The following is a 24,368-nucleotide window of genomic DNA, read 5'->3' on the forward strand; positions in this document are numbered from 1 at the left end:
CCCGCTTCTTTCCACGCTTCTTTCAAGAGGCCTACGGTGTGGCAGGTACCCGGATAGATGCTGGCGATCTAGATCGTTTCTATGCGTCTGCCTCCTGCAGAGCGTATAATCTAGGGAGAACAAAGCATGCGGGAACATACAGTGACCGCAGAGTATCCCATAAGGCCAGAGAGCCCTTATGAGTTCACAGAGAGAAAGAGCTGAGCATGAGGAAATAGGCACTGGGGCAAGGGGGTTTGGAAACCGGCCCGGGGAAAGTTTGGCCAGGGAAGGAGACAACCAAGCCGAAGGTTCTGGGGAGCTTTTGCTTGCTTGTTTTCCTTTTTCCATTCTTTTTCTTGTTATTTAAACAATAAAGGTAATTCACGCTCACTGGAAAACTAATTCGAAAATTAGAACTATGAAAGGAAAAAAACTCCCCTTTCACTAATCACAGCTGAGAAGAGTTTTGAAGGAGAAACAGGAGTTAGCTGAGCACAAGGGAGCATGAGGGACACGCGGAAATGGGGTGCAAATCATTCGTTCTGGGAATGGCTACCAGAGTGAGCTTACAGGCCCAGCCATCAGTCCCGAGGGAAACCCCGCCACATGGGCCCCAGGGCAGACCCTGCTTTCCATCGCCCAGAGTACCCACAGGGGGCCCAGCTCTACCTTCCCGAAACTTGGTTTTATTTTTTCTTAAGATCAAATGTACTGATTCTTGGTGTCTTACAAACCCAATATTTACTTCCCTACAGGTAAAAAATCGAATGATCCACTTGTGTGTCATACACTGGAAATATAATACTCACAACATTAGCTATATAAAAGCATTTTGGAATGTCTACATTTATCCCAGGAAAATTTGGCATTTCATGAAATTCAAAGAGTGAGAAACTTGACATTAATAAGATGAATTCAGGAAGAATCCTGGCCTTTGGAGTGCTAGAAAGGCTTAAGAGTACTAAGATAAGCCCTTACTTGAAGATGAGGCTACCCCTTGACTTGAATTAAATTAAGGAGTAAATATGCTGAACAGATTAACTTGTAATCACAACTCACTGTGCAGCTTCCTAGCCTCCTTTCCTGAGCCTACCAAAGACAGCTGACTCATTACACTGATAGACAAATGTGTTTCTCTTACAGAACATGACATAGAACTTGACTGCTCCAAGGTACATTTCTTTGCCCCTCATCTGATGTACAAATGTATGTATCTTTTGCATAGAAGCCAAAGGCTAACAGTATAGAGTTTGTAAATTATGAATGAGCCAGAAACAGCTGGTCTAGGCATACTTTGACAGTGCTCTCTGGAGATGCAAATACGAAACTGTTAAGGATGACAAGCAAAGAGGCCAATATTTAAAATGGAGGGTGGGATCTAGACCACCATGTGAGGCGTTATGTCCATTACCACAAGAACATTTTGAAGACTGTGTTATTCCACTAACATTATCCATTGCCCCACTCCACACACACACACACACACACACACACACACACAGAGGCACACACATATGTTTAGATGAGGAAACGTTATTCAAAAAAGTCTCAAAAACTGGCCTGCAGTCATGTGGCCATTAATCAAAAGAACCCAGAAGACATTATCACCAGTACCTGTCTGACTTGGGCTTATTTCCTAAAGCAATTATTATCCAGAAAAAAAAAATCTAGTGATATTTCTTTAATTCTGTCTTCAGTGGTACTGTGATTGCATTCAACAGGGAATTCAAGGTTTCCTGCAGCTCAGAAATAAGAGTGATTCTAGAGCTAAACACATACAGCACTCCCAACCTTATTTGCAATTTCACTTCCCACGGATTCAGTCACCATGGTCACCCATGGGCCAGAAGCAGATGATCCTCCTCTGATAAATAGTCAGAAGGTCAATAGTAGCCTAACGGTAGGTCACAGTGCCTACGTCATTCATCTCCCTTTTTCTCATCCCACAGACATTTATCATGTCACGGCCTCATAAGAAGGGGGAGTGTAGTACGATAAGATATTTTGAGAGAGACTATATTAACCTGACTTTTATTACAGTATGGTGTGTAATTGTTTTTAATTGGTTATTGGTTATTGGTAATTGGTAATTGGTAATTGGTTATTGTCGATCTCTTACTGTGCCTGATTTATACATTAAACTTTACAGTAGGTATGTATGTGTAAGAAAAGACAGAGTACACACAGGGCTCTGTGTTCTCCGTGGTTTCAGGCATCCACTGGGAGTCTTAGAACATACCCCCTGCAGACAAGGTGGGATTCTGTATTAACAGTTAATATAATGATTCACTATTTTATACGTCCACTCTCCCTACGTGGCATCTGCCACCGACTATACCACGGGATCGTTGCTTCGTGTGTTACCTAGGTCCTCCCTGAGAGTACTGCGAGTGTCTTTACTCTTCCTCATACCACCACCGATTTCTGCGTGGTAGGTGGGTCCTAGTCCAAGATCCTAGAAATGAAACAAATTTGACTTGAACCTCTGAGTTCACGAAGCTTAGAGTCTGACCTTCCACACAGGTACATTGTACCCATTAATTTGAACTTGTTCTAATCATGTATGTGCCCTTCACATCTGGTTGTGGTTTCGTGTATAAGTTTGCAGGAGAAAGTTCATGAAAAAGGATGTTTTGTGATGCGTGCCCCCTAACAACCATCTTGGTGCTTTTCATTAATAAATACATGAGGAACATAAAGTCTGTGCTCCGTCAGTGTTGTACATAAAGGACCTGTCAGTTCTTCAAAGTGCTCTCCGTACTTTCTCCAAAGACTCACACGCCATCATACATTTCAGGATTAAAAAAGTCATATAATATATGTATGTATATGTATTTTTAATGTGATCTGCCCTGCTCCCCAAGTGTCTTCCAACAACTTACATGCTCTTTAATAGTCTGTCATGTATCTCCTGGGCTCTCTAAGATATCTTTCCTCCTATTTCTTTAGCTGAGGAGGGAGAGGACCAGTGCCTCATTGGAGAGGCTTTGGGCTGAACAGAATTCTCTGACATGGAGACCAAGCCAGTCGGGTACGGGAGAGAGGAAATAGTAAAATGTGAAGGTGGGATGAAAAATCGGGAAGAGGGTGTGGAACGATCCTCTGGAGAAGAAAATACATATTATACATATTATTGAATAAGTAGAGTGCAGTCTACCTACCCCCAAGGCGGTCCAAGATAAATAAAAGAGCATGGAGGGATAGAAGCATACATCTCACTGGTAGCTTAGCAAATATTCAAAACTGGAGTAGAAGAAAGGAGTTGGTGTTTATTAATTGCTACCAAGGTAATGTGCAATGCCATTGCCCTCGTCTCATTCTTTTCAGTAGTGTGATGTATATACACATAGTTGCTTTATAAAATTTTTTAATGTTTATTTATTTTTGAGAGAGAAAGACAGAGCACGAGTGGGGGAGGGGCAGAGACAGAGAGGGAGACACAGAACCTGAACCCAGGCTCCAGGCTTCGAGCTGTCAGCACAGAGCCTGACGTGGGGCTTGAATTCAGGAACCGTGAGATCATGACCTGAGCCGAAGTAGGACACTTAACCAACTGAGCCACCCAGGCATCCCACACATAGTTGCTTCTTATTAAAAAACTGAATCATGTCCCTAGGATGAATTTATTATGATGGCATGTTTTTTGCATTGAGATATAATTGATGTACAACATTATATTAGTGTCAGGTGTACAGCATAATGAATCAATAGTTGTGTACATTGCAAAATGATCATCACAATATGTCTAGTTGCCATCCATCACCATACAAAGTTACACATTTTTTTCCTAGGGATGAGAACATTTAAGATTTACTCTGTTAGCAATTTTCAAAGAGGCAATACAAGATTACTGACTATAGTCCTAATGTTGTACCTTACATCCCCATGACTTGTTTATTTTATAACTCAAAAGTTTGTACCTCTTGACGCCCTTCACCCATGTCACCCACCTGTGAACCCCTCTCCCCTCTGGCAACCCCCATTCTGTTCCCCATCCCTATGAGCTTTGTTTTGTTTTGTCTGTTCATTTGTTTTGCTTTCTAGTTTCCCCACAGTGAAATCATACTGTATTTGCCTTTCTCCGACTTATTTTACTAGCAGAATACCCTCAGGGTATTAAATATGATAGCAAACTTAAGTGGCTATGACTTCATGTAGTCATTTGAATAATCAGAATCAACTAGTTGCCTAAAATATTATCAAACCAGAGAGACTTTAACACCACCCTGAAGCAATCTATCAACACTTTGCCCATCCTGCTATTCTACATATTCTAAAAGAGCGATTAATGAGTTAGGTTAGCACTCGCAGGCATGTCTACATGTCCATAATACGTTGTCAAGTTTTAAAGGAAAGTTTGGAGCGACATTGATAATGCAACACTTATATGGTTCCATATAATATTATTTATGTATATATGTACAGAGGAGGGTCTGGAAGATTGCCCCCCAAAATGTTGGAAGTGGGGGGAGGAGGACAGCAAAATTGTCAGTTTCCTTCATTTGCTCTTCTACTGTGTGAATAATTTTCACAATAAACATTATTAGTTTTATCATTTGAAAATGTATTTTAAAGAAATAAGGCCATGTTGCTTAGTTGTACACAACATACATACTCTTATTCATAGTTTGTCTCTTCAGGGAAAGCTCCATCAGGTGAGAATATCTAGTTGGCTAACGTTATTGAGATGGCTCCCAGCAGACTTCACGTTCTAAAGTGTGGGCAGGAGCACTTGCGTGGCTCAGTCTGTTGAGCGCCCAACTCTTGATATTTGCTCAGGTTGTGATCTCCGTGGTCATGATCTCGTGATCTGGCTGTCATGAGCCCCGAGCCACACACAGAGCAGAGCCTTCTTCTGATTCTCTATCTCCCTCTCTCTCTGCCTCTCCCCTGCTCACACTCTCTCTGTCTCTGTCTGTCTCTCCTTCTCAAAATAAATAAATAAACTTTAAAAAATAATAATAGTTTCTAAAAAATGAAAAAAAAACATGGGCAAAAAATAGGAAGGAAAAAGTGGAAAAACTATTTTATGAATTCAACTTAATTTTTTTCTGGTTAAGTTATTGGAAAAGAAATTATGATATCCTGTTCCCCCTACTTCCATTTACAGCAAGTTGTCCCAACTCAAATGGTACAATTCCTACTGTGTAGAATCAGTTTCAGGTGTTAGAAAGGCTTAAAATTCATATCATCAACAATTCTGTATTTGTTCTTAAAATCCTAAGGAAGCTTTAAAAAAAAAAAACCTTATAGAATAAGTAAGCTGTCAATAATATTGTTCTTTGATTTCTGCTCCCTTCCACAGTAATTTTATGATGTTATATACCCTAGAGGCCAAAAATTGATGAGGAGCGAATTATCTTTATTGAATCTCTAGTTTAAGCATCCTCACCTGTGAGGTATAGAATAATATGACCTATAGTTTATCAATCATGAAGCCAAGCTAAGAATTATAAATAAAGTCCCATGCTGACAAGAGGTAGAATCAGGATTTGATTTCGGACAGTCTGAATAAAGAACCTTTGTTCCCTCTACTAAGCAAGACTGTCTTAAATATCAGAGGCACTAAAGGTCACTCTTCTTGACCTGTAAGCTGAAGCATCAATGCCAGTGCATGCTGACATTTAATTTCAATAAGTACATTTCAAATATATATATATATATGTGTGTACATTTCGTTCATCTATTGTTCTGTTTTTCTCTATACTGTATTTGTTACCTAACCAAAAATTAAAAACAAAAGAACAGTAAAGAAGAGCTCATCTAGATGAGAAATACTATCTACAACATCATTTTTTAAAATTTTTTAAAATGTTTTTTATTTCTTTCTGAGAGAGAGAGAAGGTGCGAGCAGGGGAGGATCAGAGAGAGAGGGAGACACAGAATCTGAAACAGGCTCGAGGCTCCGAGCTGTCAGCACAGAGCCCGACATGGGGCTCGAACCCACAAACCGCGAGATCACGACCTGAGCCGAAGTCGGACGCTTAACCGACTGAGCCGCCCAGGCGCCCCTACAACATTATTTTATGGGGTCACAATAGCCCTCAGAAGCATATCCTACTGTATCTCGATGCTTAGTCCCCGGACTTGCCTGTAGCAGCCATTAGAGTTCACAAGACTAGGCTTCCAGTCCCATCACTTAATCTGAATCTGTGACCTTGGCCGTTTCCTGGCTTTACTTGCCTGATCTATTAAATGAGAGATTTGGAGCAGATAAGCTCTGAGGTCATTTCCATCTCTATAATTAGATATTATATGCTTCTAAGTGACGAGAGACCAAACACATTCCTGCACTGATCTTTGTATGTTTTTAGCTGACACTACAGTTTAGGATGTCAGACTACCCTTACGATATTGCTGATTTGATTATGGTTAGAGGCTGATGTGTCTCTGGTGTACATAGTTGAAATTGACATTGATGGGTATAAAGCAGTTCACAGGGCTTATTAAATCCAGCCATAGAATTTGAGTGTTCTGGGTTCCCTTCAGTGTTCACATAAACTATAAATCATGCTAATTTTGAAATCTGACCTTGCCCAGAATGAGCAAAGGCTTCTGGATTTCAAAGGCGTCTGTGGCTCCACAAAGAGCCCTGAATGTGATATCAGCCTCTGCGTCACATTCTGAAAGACGAGCTCTAAATAAATTATGTCGGGTGTTTGGTTTAAAGGTGAACTCAAGCAAATCCATCATTGAAAATCTGGTTCCTGGTGCCCAGTACCAGGTGGTGATGTACCTAAGAAAAGGCCCTTTGATTGGACCGCCTTCAGATCCTGTGACATTTGCTATCGGTAAGTTGCCAGCCTCAAGAATAACTTTATCAGAATACTGTTGGCGGGGGAGGGGGGGGAGAGGGGGGGAATGTCCATGCCCAAGTCGTTATCGTCATATATGGGGGTCCATTCATTCTCCCAATATTCTACATCCAGAGTAATAAATTACTACAGTTGTATAACCTGGGCCATATCATTAGCAACTGCTACTCAGGAAAAATAGCATCGGAGGCAAATATGACTTATTCAGTGATCATATCAGAAGACCAAACCCCAGGTATTCAGAAGCCATTTCTAAGATATAAGGAAAGGTTTTAAACATTTCTTCTTGACTCTCTTTTCTCGTCCTTCCCTGCTTCTTCGCAGTTCCAACGGGAATAAAGGATTTAATGCTCTATCCCTTGGGTCCTACGGCAGTGGTTCTGAGCTGGAGCAGACCCTACTTAGGAGTGTTCAGAAAATATGTAGTTGAAATGTTTTATTTCAACCCTGCGACAATGACATCAGAGTGGACGACGTACTATGAATTAGCGGCGACTGTCTCCTTAACTGCATCAGTGGTAACGGTCCCTTAAGTGGCTGTCACGATTCCCTGTGTAAAGAAATCTGCCTTTCTGTACCGAGTGTATCAGAAAAAGTAACCTGTAAATACACATGGGTGGCTTGCTACTTTCAAGATGTTTTTTTAGTTGTTTTTGCTTGTAGGACTGTTTTCGTCCCAGGGAGAGATTGAGAGAGAGGGAGAGAGATTGAGAGACTGAAAGAGAGAGGAAGAGACAGAAATAATTATTCACCCCTAATTGAGCGTATCCACATTTTAGTAGAGCTAAGAGCATATTGTCTCTCTCTGCCCCTGAGGGGGAAAACACGAAAAGTTGCCTTTAGTTATTCAGTAATTAGATGGCACTGTTTAATGCTAGTGATGAGTATTCTTAACATTACACATCCGTTAAATACCTATGATGTCAGGCCATTAGAGTATGCGTTTGTTTTCTTTTTTAATCCTTTTTAATGTTTATTTATTTTTGAAGGAGACGGAGCAGAAGTGGAGGCAGGGGGAGGCGGAGGGGCAGGGAGAGAGAGGGAGACCCCAAATGTGAGCTGTCGGCACAGAGCCCAGCTCAGGGCTTGAATACACAAACTGTGAGATCATGACCTGAGCAGAAGTCGGACACTTAACTGACTGAGCCACCCAGGCGCCCCTAGAGGATGTTTTTCAAGAGAGCAGGGAAAGACTGCTCTTTCTGAGACGGGAATAATTTCGGCAGCACAGGTCACACAGGAAGGGCACAATTGCCCTCTACCCAGTTGATGTCTCTGGTATTTGCCACCCAACAAAGACACATGCTTACGGTCCAAGTTGTGAGAGGCCAGCTTTCTTAGAAATAGGGGGATGTATATGTACAGTCACTTAAAAATAAGGACTATTCCACATGTGTAACAAAACTTAGGAAACTGTAAAACGAAGCCAATGTTAGTAACATTTGACTCTAAACCTATGAATCACTTTTTTTAAAGTTCCGTTTGTAGATCATTCTATTTACATCTTACCTCATTCCAGAAAGAATGTTTAGTGGAAAATTTGGGAAGTACCAAAAGGCACAGGAAAGGAAAACAAAAAATTACTTATTGATCATTTTCATGACCTAATGAAAGTAACTCTATTCCAAAAATGGGATTTTTCCCCTTACTCTTTTGTCTCCTTTTTCTTTTCAGAGGATAGCCAATCTGTTGCCAGCATGGTACTACAACTTTCGAGTTACCATGGTAACATGGGGAGACCCAGAATTGAGCTGTTGCGACAGCTCCACCATTAGCTTCATAACAGGTGAGTGGTGTATGGGAACAGCTTGGGCGGGAGAGAACGCCATTTTGTGGAGTGTCTGAAGAGATACATCTCCAGAAAGCTCTAGGCACTCACCCGGTGCTGACAGAACATGTCTCATGGAAGCCAGTATCCTTGATTCTGGAAGTTCATTATTTGTTTAAATGATAGGCTTTGAAAATCAAAATACGTTTTCATCCTGAGTCACTGACTTTTATTTCTGTGCTCCTGTTTGGAACCAATTAGAATAGAGATGTAGCAGACAGAGCTTTGGGCTTCTCACAGAGATCAATTGACTTTACCCTTCCGATGATTATATTTGCCAGAGTGTCCCCATTTCCTTATTGATTAAGCCATTTTTAAAGTCACAGGCTGATGGCAGCATTATCCACAGCAGGAGTTAAAAGAGGTTTTGGAGACAGGTAGACGTGGGTTTGAGCCACGGATCAGCCACCTACCCTCTGTAACCTGTGCACGTTGACTTTTGTAAGCCTCAGGGGTTTTTTTATGTGCAAAATGGAAATGATAATAGCATCTATTATCCCTTTCTGTTTAAATGCATTACTTAGTGAAATACATGGCTCAAAGTTTAAGCTCTTAAACAATGTCAGCTTCATTTTCATATAGCAGAGATAGATAACAGAGGTGGTCAGAGCTGGCAATGAAAAGGGGAAATTCATCAAAGAAACACTAACTCTTTTTGTATCCTATTTCAACTACGATTTCTCGGGAACTGTTGGCTAGACTATGAGGCTATAATTAGTGTTACGCTAAGAGAGGAAATGAGAAAAATATATCTAGATGAAGAAGAACGTTAGCAAAATATTTTCTCCACTGGACATCTAGCTTTACTCTGTCAAACTTTATTAGTGAAAGAAAATGCAAAGAAATTCATCGTGTGGGGATGCCTGGCTGGCTCGGTTGGTAAAGCATCTGGTAGATCTCTGCGCTGTGAGTTCAGGCCCCCTGTTGGGTATAGAGATTACTTACAAATAAAATCTTAAACAAAAAAGAAGCAATTAATCATGTGAATTCTTACACTCTCAACATACATAGTACATCCCCTTCCTTTACTAGCCAATGTCTAGAGCTCCCTGTGTTCCAGATGTTAATAGTAATATTAGAGTAGAAAAGTGAAAGAATACCAAAAAGGTAGAAAGTACCAATTATGTGACAAGTCGTGTGTGAGCTTCTTGACTATATTAATAACTGCATACTTCATTTTAATTAAATTTTACCATATAAATAATTCATACAGCTTAACTGTATTGACATTGCCTTTCTGAGAATATTCTTCCCTTCTCAGACAGAGCAGATGTCTGAAAGAAGCCCAGACTTTGCATCTGAACACTTGATTGAGCAGACCTAGACCTGCAGAATTCTAGCTGTCAAACTTTGAGCAAATTATCCTATCCTCAAATTCTTTTTTCTTACTGGCAGAATTCAAAATGTGACCTAACAACCGGCTAGTAGTGCAAAACCAAGTGTGTTAGAATTCTCTGCAATAAAGACAGGCTCTCTGCGGTGTCACTGAAGGTGGGGGGGTGGGGGGGTGCATCGGAAATGAAAAAGTAACAGGATTTGCAGTTCTGGATGTAAGAGGTTTAGGTGCGCCTTTCAAAGCTGGGAACTGACTGGGACCTGGCAAAGGTTATGAGTCTAGCAAGTCTGGATAGTTTTATGGTTAATAAGTGAGCTGCTTGACTAGGTGAGCAATCTATTGTCTCCAAATAATTGATCTTGATGAACTCCTTACGTGTTCCTGGGAAGATCTTCTAAGTCACGCTGACACTGTCATTGCACAGTCTTTTCCCGGGACGATCTCCTAAATTACGCTGACACTGTCACTCCATGGTCTCATCTAAGCATACGAGTACAGACGGTCTCAATTCCCACATCTGTAAAATAGGCATAACAATATATCACAGGTAGTGTGAGAAGTAAGTTATATAATGTAAGTCGTTATTAAAATACATATGGGCGCTGACTTGTTTTTATATTTATTTTTAAAACTGTTTGAAATCTTAGCCTTGTTTTGTTTTTCTTCCTTCGTCTCAAGTTTAAAGCGAACAAGGATATCACACTTCTCTTTCCTGTGCTTTTAGTTGTGATCCAAAATGCCAAATCGTGTGATATAAAAGGATACAGGAATAAAATATTTGAATAAGGTGTGATTTATTAGGATCTTGGGTCTACTGTCTTTGTTAGGTAACTTTGTCCACAAGTCAAATGCATAGTAATTATGCCAGTGTACCAAATCATGTTTAATAAACAAATAGTGACATCTTGTGGCCTTTCAGCAATATGCTGACTTTTAAGGCAACGATATGGCGTATAAAAATCTACAGATCTAGTTAATGCTTATGTGCAGGGAGCTATACGGTTTTAAATACGTTTCTGGGTTTGCAATTTTAAATACGTTTCTTGTCCTCACTAGAATTAGAACATGAGAAAACAGCCTTTGACAAAATATAAATATAGATACATACGTATAATGAAGTACATAAAAATATATTGAGAGAGAAGAAGCCACAGGTATTAATTCTCTTTATTAGAATACTCTTCAGCGAAAAAGTATTCTTGAAAGCATAGTTATGAATGTTTGTTATGAGTACTAGTAGCATATCGAGGAAAATAAATCTTCTTGGTTTATAGAAATTCTCCTCCCGATATGTCATTTGGTTTTGTGCTCTCAGGATGAATGCTTGTTTGTCTTCAACACACACAGGGAGTTGAAATTCAGCTGTGTGTGTGTTTCCTAAAATCTTCAGAATTATCAGTTAAGCTTAAAAAATAATTAAAGAGCTCACATATTATAAAGGTTGTAATGAACTCTCCTCCCCATTAAAAAAAATTTAAATTTAGGGGCACCTGGGTGGCTCAGTCGGTTGGGCGTACGACTTCGGCTCAGGTCATGATCTCGCGGTTTGTGGGTTCGAGCCGCGCGTCGGGCTCTGTGCTGACAGCTAGCTCAGAGCCTGGAGCCTGTTTCAGATTCTGTGTCTCCCTCTCTCTCTGACCCTCCCCTGCTCACGCTGTCTCTTTCTCTCAGAAATCAATAAAAAAAATTTTAAAATTTAAATTTAAATGTGTCAGAATATAAAAGAAATTAAGAACCTCAGTGCTAGAAGTTAGCTTTGTGGTGTGATAAAAGAGCCCTTCCTTCCTTCCTTGCTACTTGCTTCAGTAAAGTTTTTTTAAGAGCCTAACTTTTTGCAAGGCACTGGTTAGACAGTCAGTGGTATTGCTTTGTGATTTTTTAGAAACAAGATTTCTTTTCTGTCCCTCTAATCATTGATCCTACTGTCCTTAATTTCCATAAACCACAAGAAAAAAATATACTGTTATAGGACCCCAAGTTTTCCAGTGCTGCTTGGAAAATAAATTCGATAATGCCTTATACTATCAATTTATTGATGCAAAAAATGTACGCAAAGGAGTGAACATTTTAGGATTCTTATAGCTATGAAATTGGTATAAAAGACCTGATATCCTCAGATACAGATGGGTCTGGTTGTCTTATGTCTGGGCCATACAAGGTGGGGGCCCAGAAAACAAGTGCCCAGCTTTTACCCCCCACCTTAGCTATGTTACTGAGAGGTCCTGGGGATCCATGATGATCACATCACTTGGTGTGAATTTTTTTTAACTTTTTAAATTATTAAGTTTATTTATTTTGAGAGCGAGGGCAAGATCATGTGCAAGCATGTGAGTGAGTGGGGGAGGGGCAAAGAGAGGGAAAGAATCTCAAGCAGGCTCTGCAATGTCAGCGAGGAACCCAATGTAGGGCTCAAACCCTTGAACCATGAGATCACAACCGGAACCAAGATCAAGAGTCTGATGCTTAACCAACTGAGCCACCCAGGTACCCCTTTATGGTGTGAATTTCAATTCTCTAAATTAACTCTACATGAGATTGCATGCTCTATTGGTAAGTCCTTTAATCATTATTCGTCTGTTAAACTAAAATGTGCCTCCTACCTTCCTTTAGCCCCCGTTGCTCCCGAAATCACATCTGTGGAGTATTTCAACAGTCTGTTATATATCAGTTGGACCTATGGGGATGACACAACTGACCTCTCCCATTCGAGAATGTTACACTGGATGGTTGTTGCAGAAGGAAAGAAGAAAATTAAAAAGAGCGTATGTTTCTTTGAATCCCAGTATTGGCCGTCTGAACATTTATTTACATAAACTCTTGAAAATCATTAAGCAAACATGATTGAAACATTAAAGAAATGTTTTATGCCTGTTGACACTGTTTTAGGCTCCAGAGAAGGGACCGTGAAAAAAATTAAATTCCTCCTTTCATAGAGTTTACTTTTTAATCTTTAATAGTGATCTATAATCGTTATAACTTCTCATTTCATTTACATTTAGTGTTATGATTTGAGCTTTTTCTTAAGCATGTCAAACATTTTCAAGAAAACCACTGTTAATATGTTTTGATATTTTCTCTGTATATCACCAATGCCTAAATATTTGGATACATTGGAAATACTGATTTCTTTTCTCTTGCTTTATTGCACTTTTTGACATTGCATTAGACACATGCTAGCATAAAACTGTCAGGGCACCTCTGCTGTAAAGGATCAATCACCAGAGGTCCAGATTCTTTTTATCTTGTTCCATCTACCACTGTGTAGTCTTCATTTGCATAGGTGAACCTTCATTGTCATTATATCCATATTCTAACATGCAGGAGAGGAAAAGAGAAGATATGGAGGCCCAGCACTTACAGAGTGTGGACAGGATTATAAATTGCTCATGTGACTTCCACTTACAATCCATTGGTCAGAAGTAGGTCACATGGTTCCCTCTAGCTATAGGGGAGACTAGGAAATGTAGTCTTTAGTTAAGAAACCAGGTTACTATAGACATGACTAGGTTTCTTCTGAGCTCGTCAGCTGGGGCTGAGTTATACACATCAGTAGAAACCTAGCAATTGCCTTTTCTAAAATTTGCTGTGAATATGAAGAAATCAGAGCAGCACCTATTCCAAATAGGGAATTAGTTGCAAAAGTGTTCTAATACTTATTGTGCATGTTTAGAGCTACCTTGCCTTTGGCTCAGTTGAGGAATTTATATCATTTTCAAAGGAAATAAAGTATCCGCAGTGTTGTAATCAACTGTAGAACACAGCATAGAATAGAGAGAACGCCTGCCATGTAGTTGTTTGCCGTGGTATTCTAGTTCAAGTTCATTAGAAGTTTAAACCTCCAATCTTGATGGATCTTTCAGGTAACACGCAACGTCATGACTGCGATTCTCAGCCTGCCTCCAGGAGATATCTACAACCTCTCAGTTACTGCTTGCACTGAAAGGGGAAGTAATACCTCCATGCTCCGCCTTGTCAAGCTAGGTAAGAAAAATGGATATAGGGGTGTGTGTGTGAAAACAGTCATGTCGGGAGAATTCTTTGTCATGGTCTTCTCAGTTCGATGAAATGACAGAAAACTGTTCACTCTCTTTTATAAGTGCAAAATAAACATATATACTACTAAAAGAGTATATTCAGCTTTAAATATTTATTTTTGGGGGGGGGGGGATCAGGAGAGGGGCAGAGAGAGAAGCAGACAGAGTCCTGACACAGGGCTCAAACTTAGACACTTTGAGATCATGACCTGCGCTTAAGTCGGACACTTAACCGACTGAGCCATCCAGGTGCCCCTGTTCGACTTAATATAAGTTTCTGTGAACAGAATTTTTGCCATGCAGGGAGACAGGAGTATTCCCCATCCTTATGAGATTAGAGAAACGAAGGAGTCTGAGGAATTTAGAAAAGGAAAGACGTTAGAGGTTATCTAGTACAATGGTTTCAACCCTATCGGACACCATACTCTTCACATATAAGTATTATGTGATGCCCTTTTTAATATATCAAACTGAAACTTGTAGCTAAAATGACCCACATATTGATTTTTGAGTTGATATAATGTCCTAATTCTAATGTCACATCAAAGTAAAAGAAAAAATTATGACAAAATCGTATGGATTCCTTGTGTATTTGTTCAGATGCAGTACTCCTGTATATCATAATGAAACTGCCTAATGACTGCACATAATTCAAATGGAAAAGTTTGAGTTTACAAGCAGTTAAGGAGTCAGTAGTTCTTCCATGCAAGTATATAAGGAAATAAAGGAGTGAATAAATAACTGAGCAAGCGTAAGTACAGGTGGACCCTTCAATAAAACCTAGCATTAGGATAAGTAGTAAGAGACTAGATGTATTTGCATGTGACGAGAGAAAGAGGAAAATAACCTTAATTAAAGTAAAGAGAACATGCCAAGAAAAATAATAGGCTGTGGATGAGGAAAATGAGGCAAGTATAATATTCTTGCAGATGAGCTGGAAATTATTGTGTAGCGTAGTGTCAAAGTAATTATTTATATTATGAAATACAATAGGAAGTGACACTATTTAACACAAACACATCTTCTACATTCAACAATTTTCCACATACTGAGGTACACATTTAGTTTCTGATACATAAAGGGGCTTCAGGGATAATCAGTCTATAATCAGAAGCAGACAAGAGAACCGATTGGCAAAAAGTTGTGGGGTAGTGTCAGTGTAAGAGAGGCCACCTAGAAATGAATGCACTTCAACGTATGATTTTCACAGCAGAGATTTCCTTTTTGTGTTTTGAAAATTAACAATATAGAGAATGGCAAAAAGAATATTTTCAAAACACTTAATGCAATTTGCTGTTTCAGACATCTGCTAATTTATAGTCTGTATCTAAGTCTATTCCCTAAAAGTGTCAAATCGTCACTCTTACTACATATGTTTATGGGTGCAGCTGTTAAGTACAGACTGATCCAGGGTGTTTTAGTAGCAGCTTAAACAAACACTTGGAGTAATACTGCTGGTAGGGATGTACCTTTAGAGAACCCATAGAAAATCCCAAACAAAACAAAACTCCAATCTTTCCTTAGTTTCCCCAATGGTTGCATTTCTCTGTAATTCAATGTATAAGACACCAAGTCTTAAGTCTTTTTTTGTCTCCTCTTGGCCATGGCAAAAATTAAATCCTCGCACTGAAACCCTTTAAAATTAGGGGTGCCTAGATGGCCCAGTTGGTTAAGCATCCGACTTCAGCTCAGATCATGATCTCAGGATTTGAACCCCACATCGGGCTCTGTGCTGACAGCTCAGAGCCTGGAGCCTGCTTCAGATTCTGTGTCTCCCTCTCTTCTCTCCCTCTCCTGCTCACACCCTGGCTCCCTCTTTCTCAAAAATAAATAAACGTTAAAAATTCTTAAATACATAAATAAAATAAAATAGGTAGCTGGAGATATATAACAGATTAAATAGACACTATTGACAGAAAAGTAAATTATTGAGTAATTTGTAAATAACACTTTAATTCCATTTAGCTGTTTTTCTTAATGACAACTTTCCTCTAAATTATTTTACTTAACTTTTTGAAAATGTTTTCCAACATTATTATGAGATAAAGTACTAGCAATTATATTTATAGTGGATTTATTCTGGTGTGACATTACAAACATATGTGGCATGTAGGACATGGGACGGCTTTTCTATGTGGAGGTTTCTTGATCATTGCAGAACATCTAGCATTTCTGCTCCCTGCCCACAGAAGTCCAGTTAACAACCTTCCTTGTGGCTGTTAAAAACATTCCTACAAATTTATAAACACCCTCCCATTGAGAATCGCAAGTTCAATTTCATTCACTGCAGGAAATCTGCTCTTCTTCCCCAGCGGTCTATACTTAAATTCTAGGAATGTGGAGGTCACCAGCTTCCAACGTTGTATGATCTTTCTATTAAGAAAAAATTGCCTGCCTCTCGGTTCCAACTGTTATCTCTGATTTTGTCCTCCGTGGATATTAAAATCAGTTCAAAACTTATTTCCAGGTAATTGGAATTGCTTAAAGATTCTGCTCACATCCCCCACGGCTTTCTTTTCCCCAGCTTTATGATTACAGGAGGCCGTGTTTCTTGGGTCTTAGCTGCTTTCTCTAACTCATTTGATTTGTTAGTCTCCCTTGAAATTTAGAGGTGGGTCTTACCAAAATAGCAATTAGTGAGCATATCGTGGGCTTCACTGTTATTTTTATGTGACATTATGGTTTATAAATATCAGGAGTATGAGTAAAGTCCTGAGCTGGTACAATTATACTCACACTACACAGGCATATGAGTAAAAATCATGATAGCTCCCCACCCATATTTATCATGAGGTTTCAAGCTTCCAGGTCTTCCTGTTAACAGACAGAACTCCTTAAACCAGTGTAGAAAGGTCCTTTAAACTTTAAACTTTTCAAGAAGAGAAGGCCAGTTTCCATAAAAAGTATTTCTTAAAATCAGCAAGGTTTTCCTTGGGGTGATCTAAATATCAAACAAAATACTGCCTCTATATCGTTCCTCTCTGAAAACAAGACAATCTGTCCATAATGTGCCTGAACTCAGCCTTTTTCCCCCCTGGAAACTAAATAACTTAATTTTCCATCCATTTGTCTAGAAGTCTATTTTCTATTCTACTCATCACATCGCTGGTTTTTAGTTCTTTCAATTTCCCATAACATGCACGGCCTTGCCTACTGTAGGTGCTCAATAGATATTTATTGAACCGACTGCAACCACAAACCTCAAAGTTGAAGACAGTATTCCAAGTTTTACCTTTCATAGAAGTAAAATAACATTTTGCTTTAGTAATAACTGATTGAAGTTGTCTTTTATTTCACAGAACTTTCATTCTTGTCATTTGATGTTCCTTTATCACATTCATTTGGTCTCCATAGGAGTCAGGTGAATTCGACTTTACAGAAACCTACAACTCTGGCACCCAGATTTTTAGAGCGAGTTTGAATCAGAACAATGTTGTGAAATCTAGGCCCAAAACTGGTCGCTCTAACCCTGAGTTCAGTTTCTCTGTGGTAAAAGCCTCTTTGCAATGGCTCTACTTGGTATCATGGAGGGCAGGGTCGACATTTGTGGAAGAAACCAGGCTATGATTGAATCTAGTATAACATAAATTAATCCAAGACAGCATGTGCAAGGGTACAGAGCCTCAAAACAGTTGCAAAGGATTCTCAACTAAACGCATCCACAAGAAAGCATCTACCAACAGTGGGGCTCTTTGCAGGGCATGAGTCATCCTATTAAGAATTTTAGGTCGTCAGCAGTTTCACGGTACCATGGGGGTATGTGATGACAGCTCCCTTGGCAGTCAATACAAATGTCAATCAAATCTGCACTAAGACATGTCATTTTATGAGAACTTACTGGTGTACATGCAACTGTGGCTTCAACCAGCAGCCAGTCATGACTCCTGATCTTGGTGAATCCACTTGAAACTCTGGGCCAACTTTAAGAGAATTGGGTAAGTTTACATCAGATAATCAACCACTTAAAAAGAAAAGAAAGGGAAAGAAATAGGAATGAGAAGGGTTGGGCCTATCACAAAATAGACAGTAGAAATTCTACTCTATGGCAGTAGAATATCCATTCATGAATTCATTCAACAAATACATACTGAGAACCTTCTAAGAATTTCCCAGACTACTGGGAATGCCAGATTACTTATAATAGTGTCAGACTACTTATAATAATGAACTCAAAGGGTTCAGTTTCCGTTCACCAAGAGCTTATCATCTGCTGAAGGAGGGGATGGTAAGAAGTGCTGTTACCACATTAAAACAGGGTAGTGGGGGACAGGTTTTACTGTTCATACATTCTTATGTATGAACAGTAAAACCTTTCTCTGAAGAAGCAATGATGAGAGATATGAATCACAAGAAGGATCTGCCATGAAAAGTTTGGGAAAGGCTATGATAAGTGGAGGGAATAGGCAGAGAGATGCCAGATTATACAGAATTTTTAAGAAGACGGAGTTGAGATTTTATTTTGAGTGTAATAAGAGGGAATTTAGAGAATTAAAAATAAAAATCCGACATATTTAAAATAATCCCTCTGGTTGCTCAAGGGAGGAAGGATTGTGGGGTTACCATCGAAGATAGGGAGACTGATTAAGGCACCATGTTTCCTGACTTTAAAAATAGCATTCCAATGCAGTAAGTTCCATTGGAAATGATGGCAGCCTTTAGTTAAGTGGCGCTGATGAAGATGGAGAAAAGTGGACAGAATTCAGGAGTTATTTCGGATCCATAGTTACTTTATGTTTATAGAACTTTCTTGTGGGGTGAAAATAGGAAATAAGAGAAAAGGAAATTAAGAATGACTCCTAGCCTTTACTCTTGAGCAACTAGGCTGGTTGGTGGTGCAATTCAGTGAGACTGAAAAGACTAGAGAAACTAGAAAAGGAGTATCTTTGGGTGCAATCAAAGACAATCGAAGATTCTTCTCTGGACTAAAAAAAAAACAAAAAAAAACTGAGAGGTCATCCACGTACAGTTGTCAAATAAAATGATTATTGTTATGTGTCTGGAGATCAGCAGAGAATTCTGGGCTAGAAATATAAATTTTGGAGTGTCTGGATGAGATCACTAACTAGTAAGCAGAAATAGAGAAGAAGCACTTCTAGCACATGGACATTGAGCAGAGAGATGAGGAAGGTACAGCCAACGAGGTCAGAGAGAACCAAAAACAGACTGTATACGCCATCACTGTCAAACTTTTGCAGTATCCTGACCACAGTTGTGTTCAGACAGGTTCAGGGTAAGGAATCAGGTAACTTCAGTGCCAGGAGAGATTTGGAGACAAGTGAGTGCAATGTCCACATCTGAGCAAGCTGCAACCTAGAGAAATTTGACTTCACACATTGTTGAGCCTCGGTCGAGAAACAGTGATGCGGCACTTTTTGTTCATCTGCTGCTTATGTTTTCCTGGATTTGGAGTGTATTTTTTTCTAAAACTTTTTTTTTCAGTGAACACTCCTAACAGAGCAGGAAGGAATTTCACACCCACTCTGTGGCTTTCTCTGTTCCTGTTTTGGAGTTTGGGTATTAATAACATTGGCTTGATTTTCTTAGTCTCACTCATGAAAGGTTTTATATTGATAGAAATCTTTCAGCATAGTTTGGCTATGGATAAGAAAGAATCAAAATGTTTTCAGGTGTTAGGAATTTGAGGCATATTATAATCTCTCTCTCATAAAATTTCAGTAGATTATAATTATTTACATTCTGATGAAATGTAACTACTTACTTTTGAAAAGCCCAGCTATTACACAGTACTGCCCTTCATGATCTCACGCTCAGTTGAAAACATTTGTTTATTCTTATGTTGAAATCATTGAGTTTACAATTTGGAAAATGGTTGCTTGGATATATGCAGTCCTTACTTTTGGTAAGAAGTGAGTTAAATGAAAAAAATAAATAAATAAAAAAATAAAAAAAAATAAAAAAAAATTAAAAAAAAGAAGTGAGTTAAATGCTGTGAGTCAGAGCCTATTGAGGTCTAAATACCTCCTATGCCCTCCCCTATTCTCCTGTGCCCTTTTCTTGGGTCTTATCCTAGTAAATGACTACCTTGTTGTCCTTCTCACCCCTCACCAAAAAGAAAAAAAAATAAGCTTAATAAGATCCAAATGTGAATAAATTGTGTCAGTGTATCACAGAGAAGAGAAAAGATGGATGGATGAATGAATGGATGGAAGTGAAGAAGAAAGTAAAATAAGAAAGAAAATATGTGTACCTATTATATCTCTCATCCATCCATCCATCCATCCATCCATCCATCCATCCACCCATCTATATTTACTGGCTGCCAGTCAGAAAAAAAGCTAATAAATTAATTAAGGTACTATGCTTTTAAAAAATCAATTCATCCTATCAGTCAACACATATTTATCTAGCATTTACTATGTGTTACATACTAATCTAGGCGCTGAGAATACAGAAATGAACAAAACTGACAAAAACTTCTACCCTCATTCTAGTGGAGAAAAAGAGACAATATACACAAATATAAGGATGTCAGATGGTGATACATGCTATGGAAGAAAATGAAGCAGAGAGAGAAGAATTGTTATCAGGAGCAAGTTGCAATTCTTGTAAGGGGTGGCACAAGTCAAGCTTCACTCTGAAGGTGATATTTCAGTCAAACCTGAAGGAGGTAAAGGAGTGAGCCACACAGATAGCTGGGAGATCTTGTAGGCAGAAGGAAGTGCAGGTGCAAAGCTCTACAAGCAGTGGTATGCCTGGAAGTTCAAGAAAAGGTCAGGAAGCAGTGTGGCTGAAGTGGAAGGAACGAGAGAGAGAGAGAGACAGAGAGACAGAGAGTAATAGAAAAGAGGACAGAGAGGTGACAAGGGAACAGATGATGTAGAGTCGTTGAAAAGACGTTTCACACCAAGTGAGATGATATTCCACTAGGTGGTTCAAGCTAAGGTGTCACATGTCCTGATAAGTTTCACAAGATCACTTTAGTAAGAATAGTGTTCAGGGATCAAGTAAGACAGGAAACCAGGTAGATAAGATGATCGCACATCCCAGTTACCAGACACAGTACCAGTTTACACCTGCTGTGGATCAGTGAAAGGCTAGTCATCCTCTTTTGCGATTCTTTTCTTCCCTAAAAGTATTACAACTTGGACACACTTGATAAATTACATAGTCACCTTAAAGTTTGTAGGCTATTGCATCTATCCAAGTAAGAGAGTATACTTGCCTGTGGCAGGGTAGTTGCCGTGAGGGTGATGAGTGGTGGTCAGATTCAAAATTTATCTTGAAGAGCCAAGATCTGTGGCCTGAGCAGTTGGACGGACAGAGATGCTATTTACTCAGTTGGGGAAGATCATGGGAGAGGCAGATTTGGGTCAAAGGTCAGAAGCTCTGATTTCAATGCATCAACATTTGAAGGTACCTGTTATCTATTGAAGAACAGATACTGAGTAGGCAATAAGGTAAAAGATCTTGGATTCTGGGAAATTTCAGGACTGGAAGTATAAATTTGAAGGTGGTCAGGAAACAGACTTGATGAGGCTATCAGGGAATGAATGATGACAAAAGAATGCTACCCAAGGGCTGAGCCCTGGCACTCCAGTGTTAAGGAATGGAAGTGATAGGAGAGAACCAGCAACAAGCCAGAGAAGGAGTGGCCAGGGAAGGAAGAAGGAGCACAGAAGAGTGTGGTGTCCAAAGAACCAAGCAAAAAAAGTGCTTGATTGATCGGCTTAAGCCTGCTGCTAAGTCAAGTAAGATGTGGAATGAGAATTGACCTGCTGATCTTAGCAACCCAGGAGTCATTGGTGATTCAGGAAGGGGGTTTGGGTGGGGTGGTGAAGGAAAATGATGCTATTAAAAGTAATTCAAGAGAGGGGCGCCTGGGTGGCTCAGTTGGTTAAGCGTCTGACTTTGGCTCAGGTCATGATCTCACGGTCTGTGGGTTCGAGCCCCGCATTGGGCTCTGTGTTGGCTCGGAGCCTGGAGCCTGTTTCAGATCCTCTCTCTCTCCCCCTCTCTCTCTCTCTCAGAAATAAATAAAACATTTAAAAAAAAAAAAAAAGTAATTCAAGAGAGAGCGCCTAGTGGCCCAGTCGGTTAAGCATCTGACTTTCACCCAGGTCATGATCTTATGATTCTTGAGTTCAAGCCCCACATCAGGCTCTGCAGTGACAGTGCAGAGCCTGCTTGCAATTCTCTCTCTTCCTCTCTTTCTGCCCCTCCCCTGCTCCCTCCCTCTCTCCCTCCCTCCCCCCCTCAAAATAAACCTTTTTGAAAGTAATTCAAGAGAGGATAAAAGGAGAAAAAGCGAAGACAGCTGGAATAATAAAACTTTTGAGGAGTGTGATTATAAAGAGAAGAGAAAATGAGCAGGAACTGAGGATAAAAGAACCCAAGAGTTTTTATTTGTTTGGTTGGATATGTTTTGTTTTTCTTTCTATTTTTTAAGTGGGTAGAAACAGCTTTTCAATGGGCTAATCAAAATGATTCAACAGAACAGGGAAAATTGAATGTGCAGGACAGTGTAGAGGTGACACTCATTAAAACGATGTCCTTGCTTGGGCCAGAGGAGACAGTGCCCTGGGTGCCAGTAGAGGGGGTGACCTTAGGTGGGGTGAATCTGTAAGAAGGAAGAGAAACAGAGTATAAGGCCACCATTAGAGGAGGCAAGTCGGATAGGAGCAACGATGGAAGCTTCTGGGGAGATTTCTCCTACTGACTTCTCTGTTTTTAAATTTTTAATGTTTACTTTTGAGAGAAAAAGAAAGAGTGTGAGTGGGCAAGGGACAGAGAGAGAGGGAGACACAGAATCTGAAGCAGGCTCCAGGCTCCAAGCTGTCAGCACAGAGCCCGATGCGGGGCTCAAACCCACAAACTGTGAGATCATGACCTGAGCTGAAGTCAAGACACTTTATTTATTTATTTTTATTTTTTATTTCTAGGAGAGAGAGAGAGAGAGAGAGAGAGACAGCGTGAGCAGGGGAGCGTCAGAGAGAGAGGGAGACACAGACTGAAACAGGCTCCAGGCTCCGAGCTGGCAGTCAGCACAGAGCCCGACGCAGGCTCGAACCCACGAACCGCGAGATCATGACCTAAGCGAAAGTCGGACGCTTAACCGGCTAAGCCACCCAGGCGCCCCTGAAGTCAAGACACTTAACCGACTGAGCCACCCAGGCACCTCCTCTTACGGACTTCTTACAAACATATGTTTTTAGGTTTTCAGAGGATCATAATTGCCCTGCTACCCTTCTTGTACGGCCCTAAGTGCCCAGCAGCCTCATGCAGGCATTAACTCCTGGGCTGGAATGCCAGGCATGTCACTGTCCCGCGGCTCCCTTCCTAGTCCTGAGACTAACTGATGCCTCTTCTCAATCTCTCTCTCCCATTTCTCACTGCGGTCGTCCAAGTTTCACTGCCATTTCCAGCTGCCCACAGGCAAGCCACACAAAAAGGGCTTCCTTAAAGAGGAGCACTTCCCCTGTACCCCAGGACAGAGACGGATAGGGCAGCGACTATGATGCACTGATCTCAATGTACGAGCAGCTGCCCATTATGGAAAAGTTGGCCTTTGGGGAAAAAGGAACTTCAGGAAGCCCCATCACCCTCAGTTATATGGAAATGAATGGTAAACACCCACATTTTTAGGGAGGAATACAGGTGTAGAAAGGACCCTTAACTAGGGGTGCAGAGGTCTGGATCCTAGTTCTTTTATTTTCAACGTTTATTTATTTTTGAGAGAGAGAGACAGAGCGTGAGCAAGGGAGGGGCAGACAGAGACAGAGACAGAATCTGAAGCAGCCTCCAGGCTCTGAGCTGTCAGCACAGAGCCCAATACGGGGCTCGAAGCCACAAACCACAAGATCATGACCTGAGGGGAAGTCTGACATTCAACCGACTGAGCCACCCAGGCGCCACTGGATCCCAGTTCTTGTTCACACAGACAAGTTGTGTTATCTTAGAAAAGTTGGTTAGGCCCTCTGGATTTCAGTTGCCTCATCTACGAAGTGAGGGTCTGGACTAAATAATCTTTAATGTTCCTTCCAGTTTTAAGGTTAAGTTCGTACCTGAATTCAGAGTAAAAGCAACAAGGGTAATGATACAATGAGAGTAGTGATCCTTTTCTAAGAACTTGGCCAAAATTACTCCTAACTAAATAAAAATGTTAAGTAAAAAAAAACAAAAGCAAAAACAAAAACATACTCCTGGAACCAGAAAAAGAGGAAGTCAGATATGTTGCTTTGAAACTAAGTAAAGTTAAATGAAAGCTTTCTTGGAAAAAGTCTGCTAATCTTTAGAAGTTAGTGGAGCTGAGAAATCCATAAAAACACCCAATGACTCACAGAAGGAGATATTACAGTTGCGATCATTAAGCCACAAAGAATTTATTTAAAATGTAATGGAAATCATGAGTAATT

At 40.1% G+C, this 24,368-nt stretch overlaps 1 protein-coding gene across 1 annotated transcript in view; it reads left to right on the top strand.

The window, feature by feature from the left end:
• PTPRO (protein tyrosine phosphatase receptor type O) overlaps nucleotides 1–24,368 on the top strand; it is a 241,249-nt gene that overhangs the window by 161,593 nt on the left and 55,288 nt on the right. The window contains 5 exon segments of the mRNA XM_039244655.1: nucleotides 6,653–6,773; nucleotides 7,122–7,315; nucleotides 8,472–8,583; nucleotides 12,572–12,723; nucleotides 13,822–13,942. Of these exon segments, the coding sequence (XP_039100586.1) occupies nucleotides 6,653–6,773; nucleotides 7,122–7,315; nucleotides 8,472–8,583; nucleotides 12,572–12,723; nucleotides 13,822–13,942 (700 nt within the window).

Source organism: Hyaena hyaena, unplaced genomic scaffold (assembly GCF_003009895.1).
Source record: "Hyaena hyaena isolate Hyena2069 unplaced genomic scaffold, ASM300989v1 scaffold_247, whole genome shotgun sequence".
Classification (NCBI taxonomy): Eukaryota; Metazoa; Chordata; class Mammalia; order Carnivora; family Hyaenidae; genus Hyaena; species Hyaena hyaena.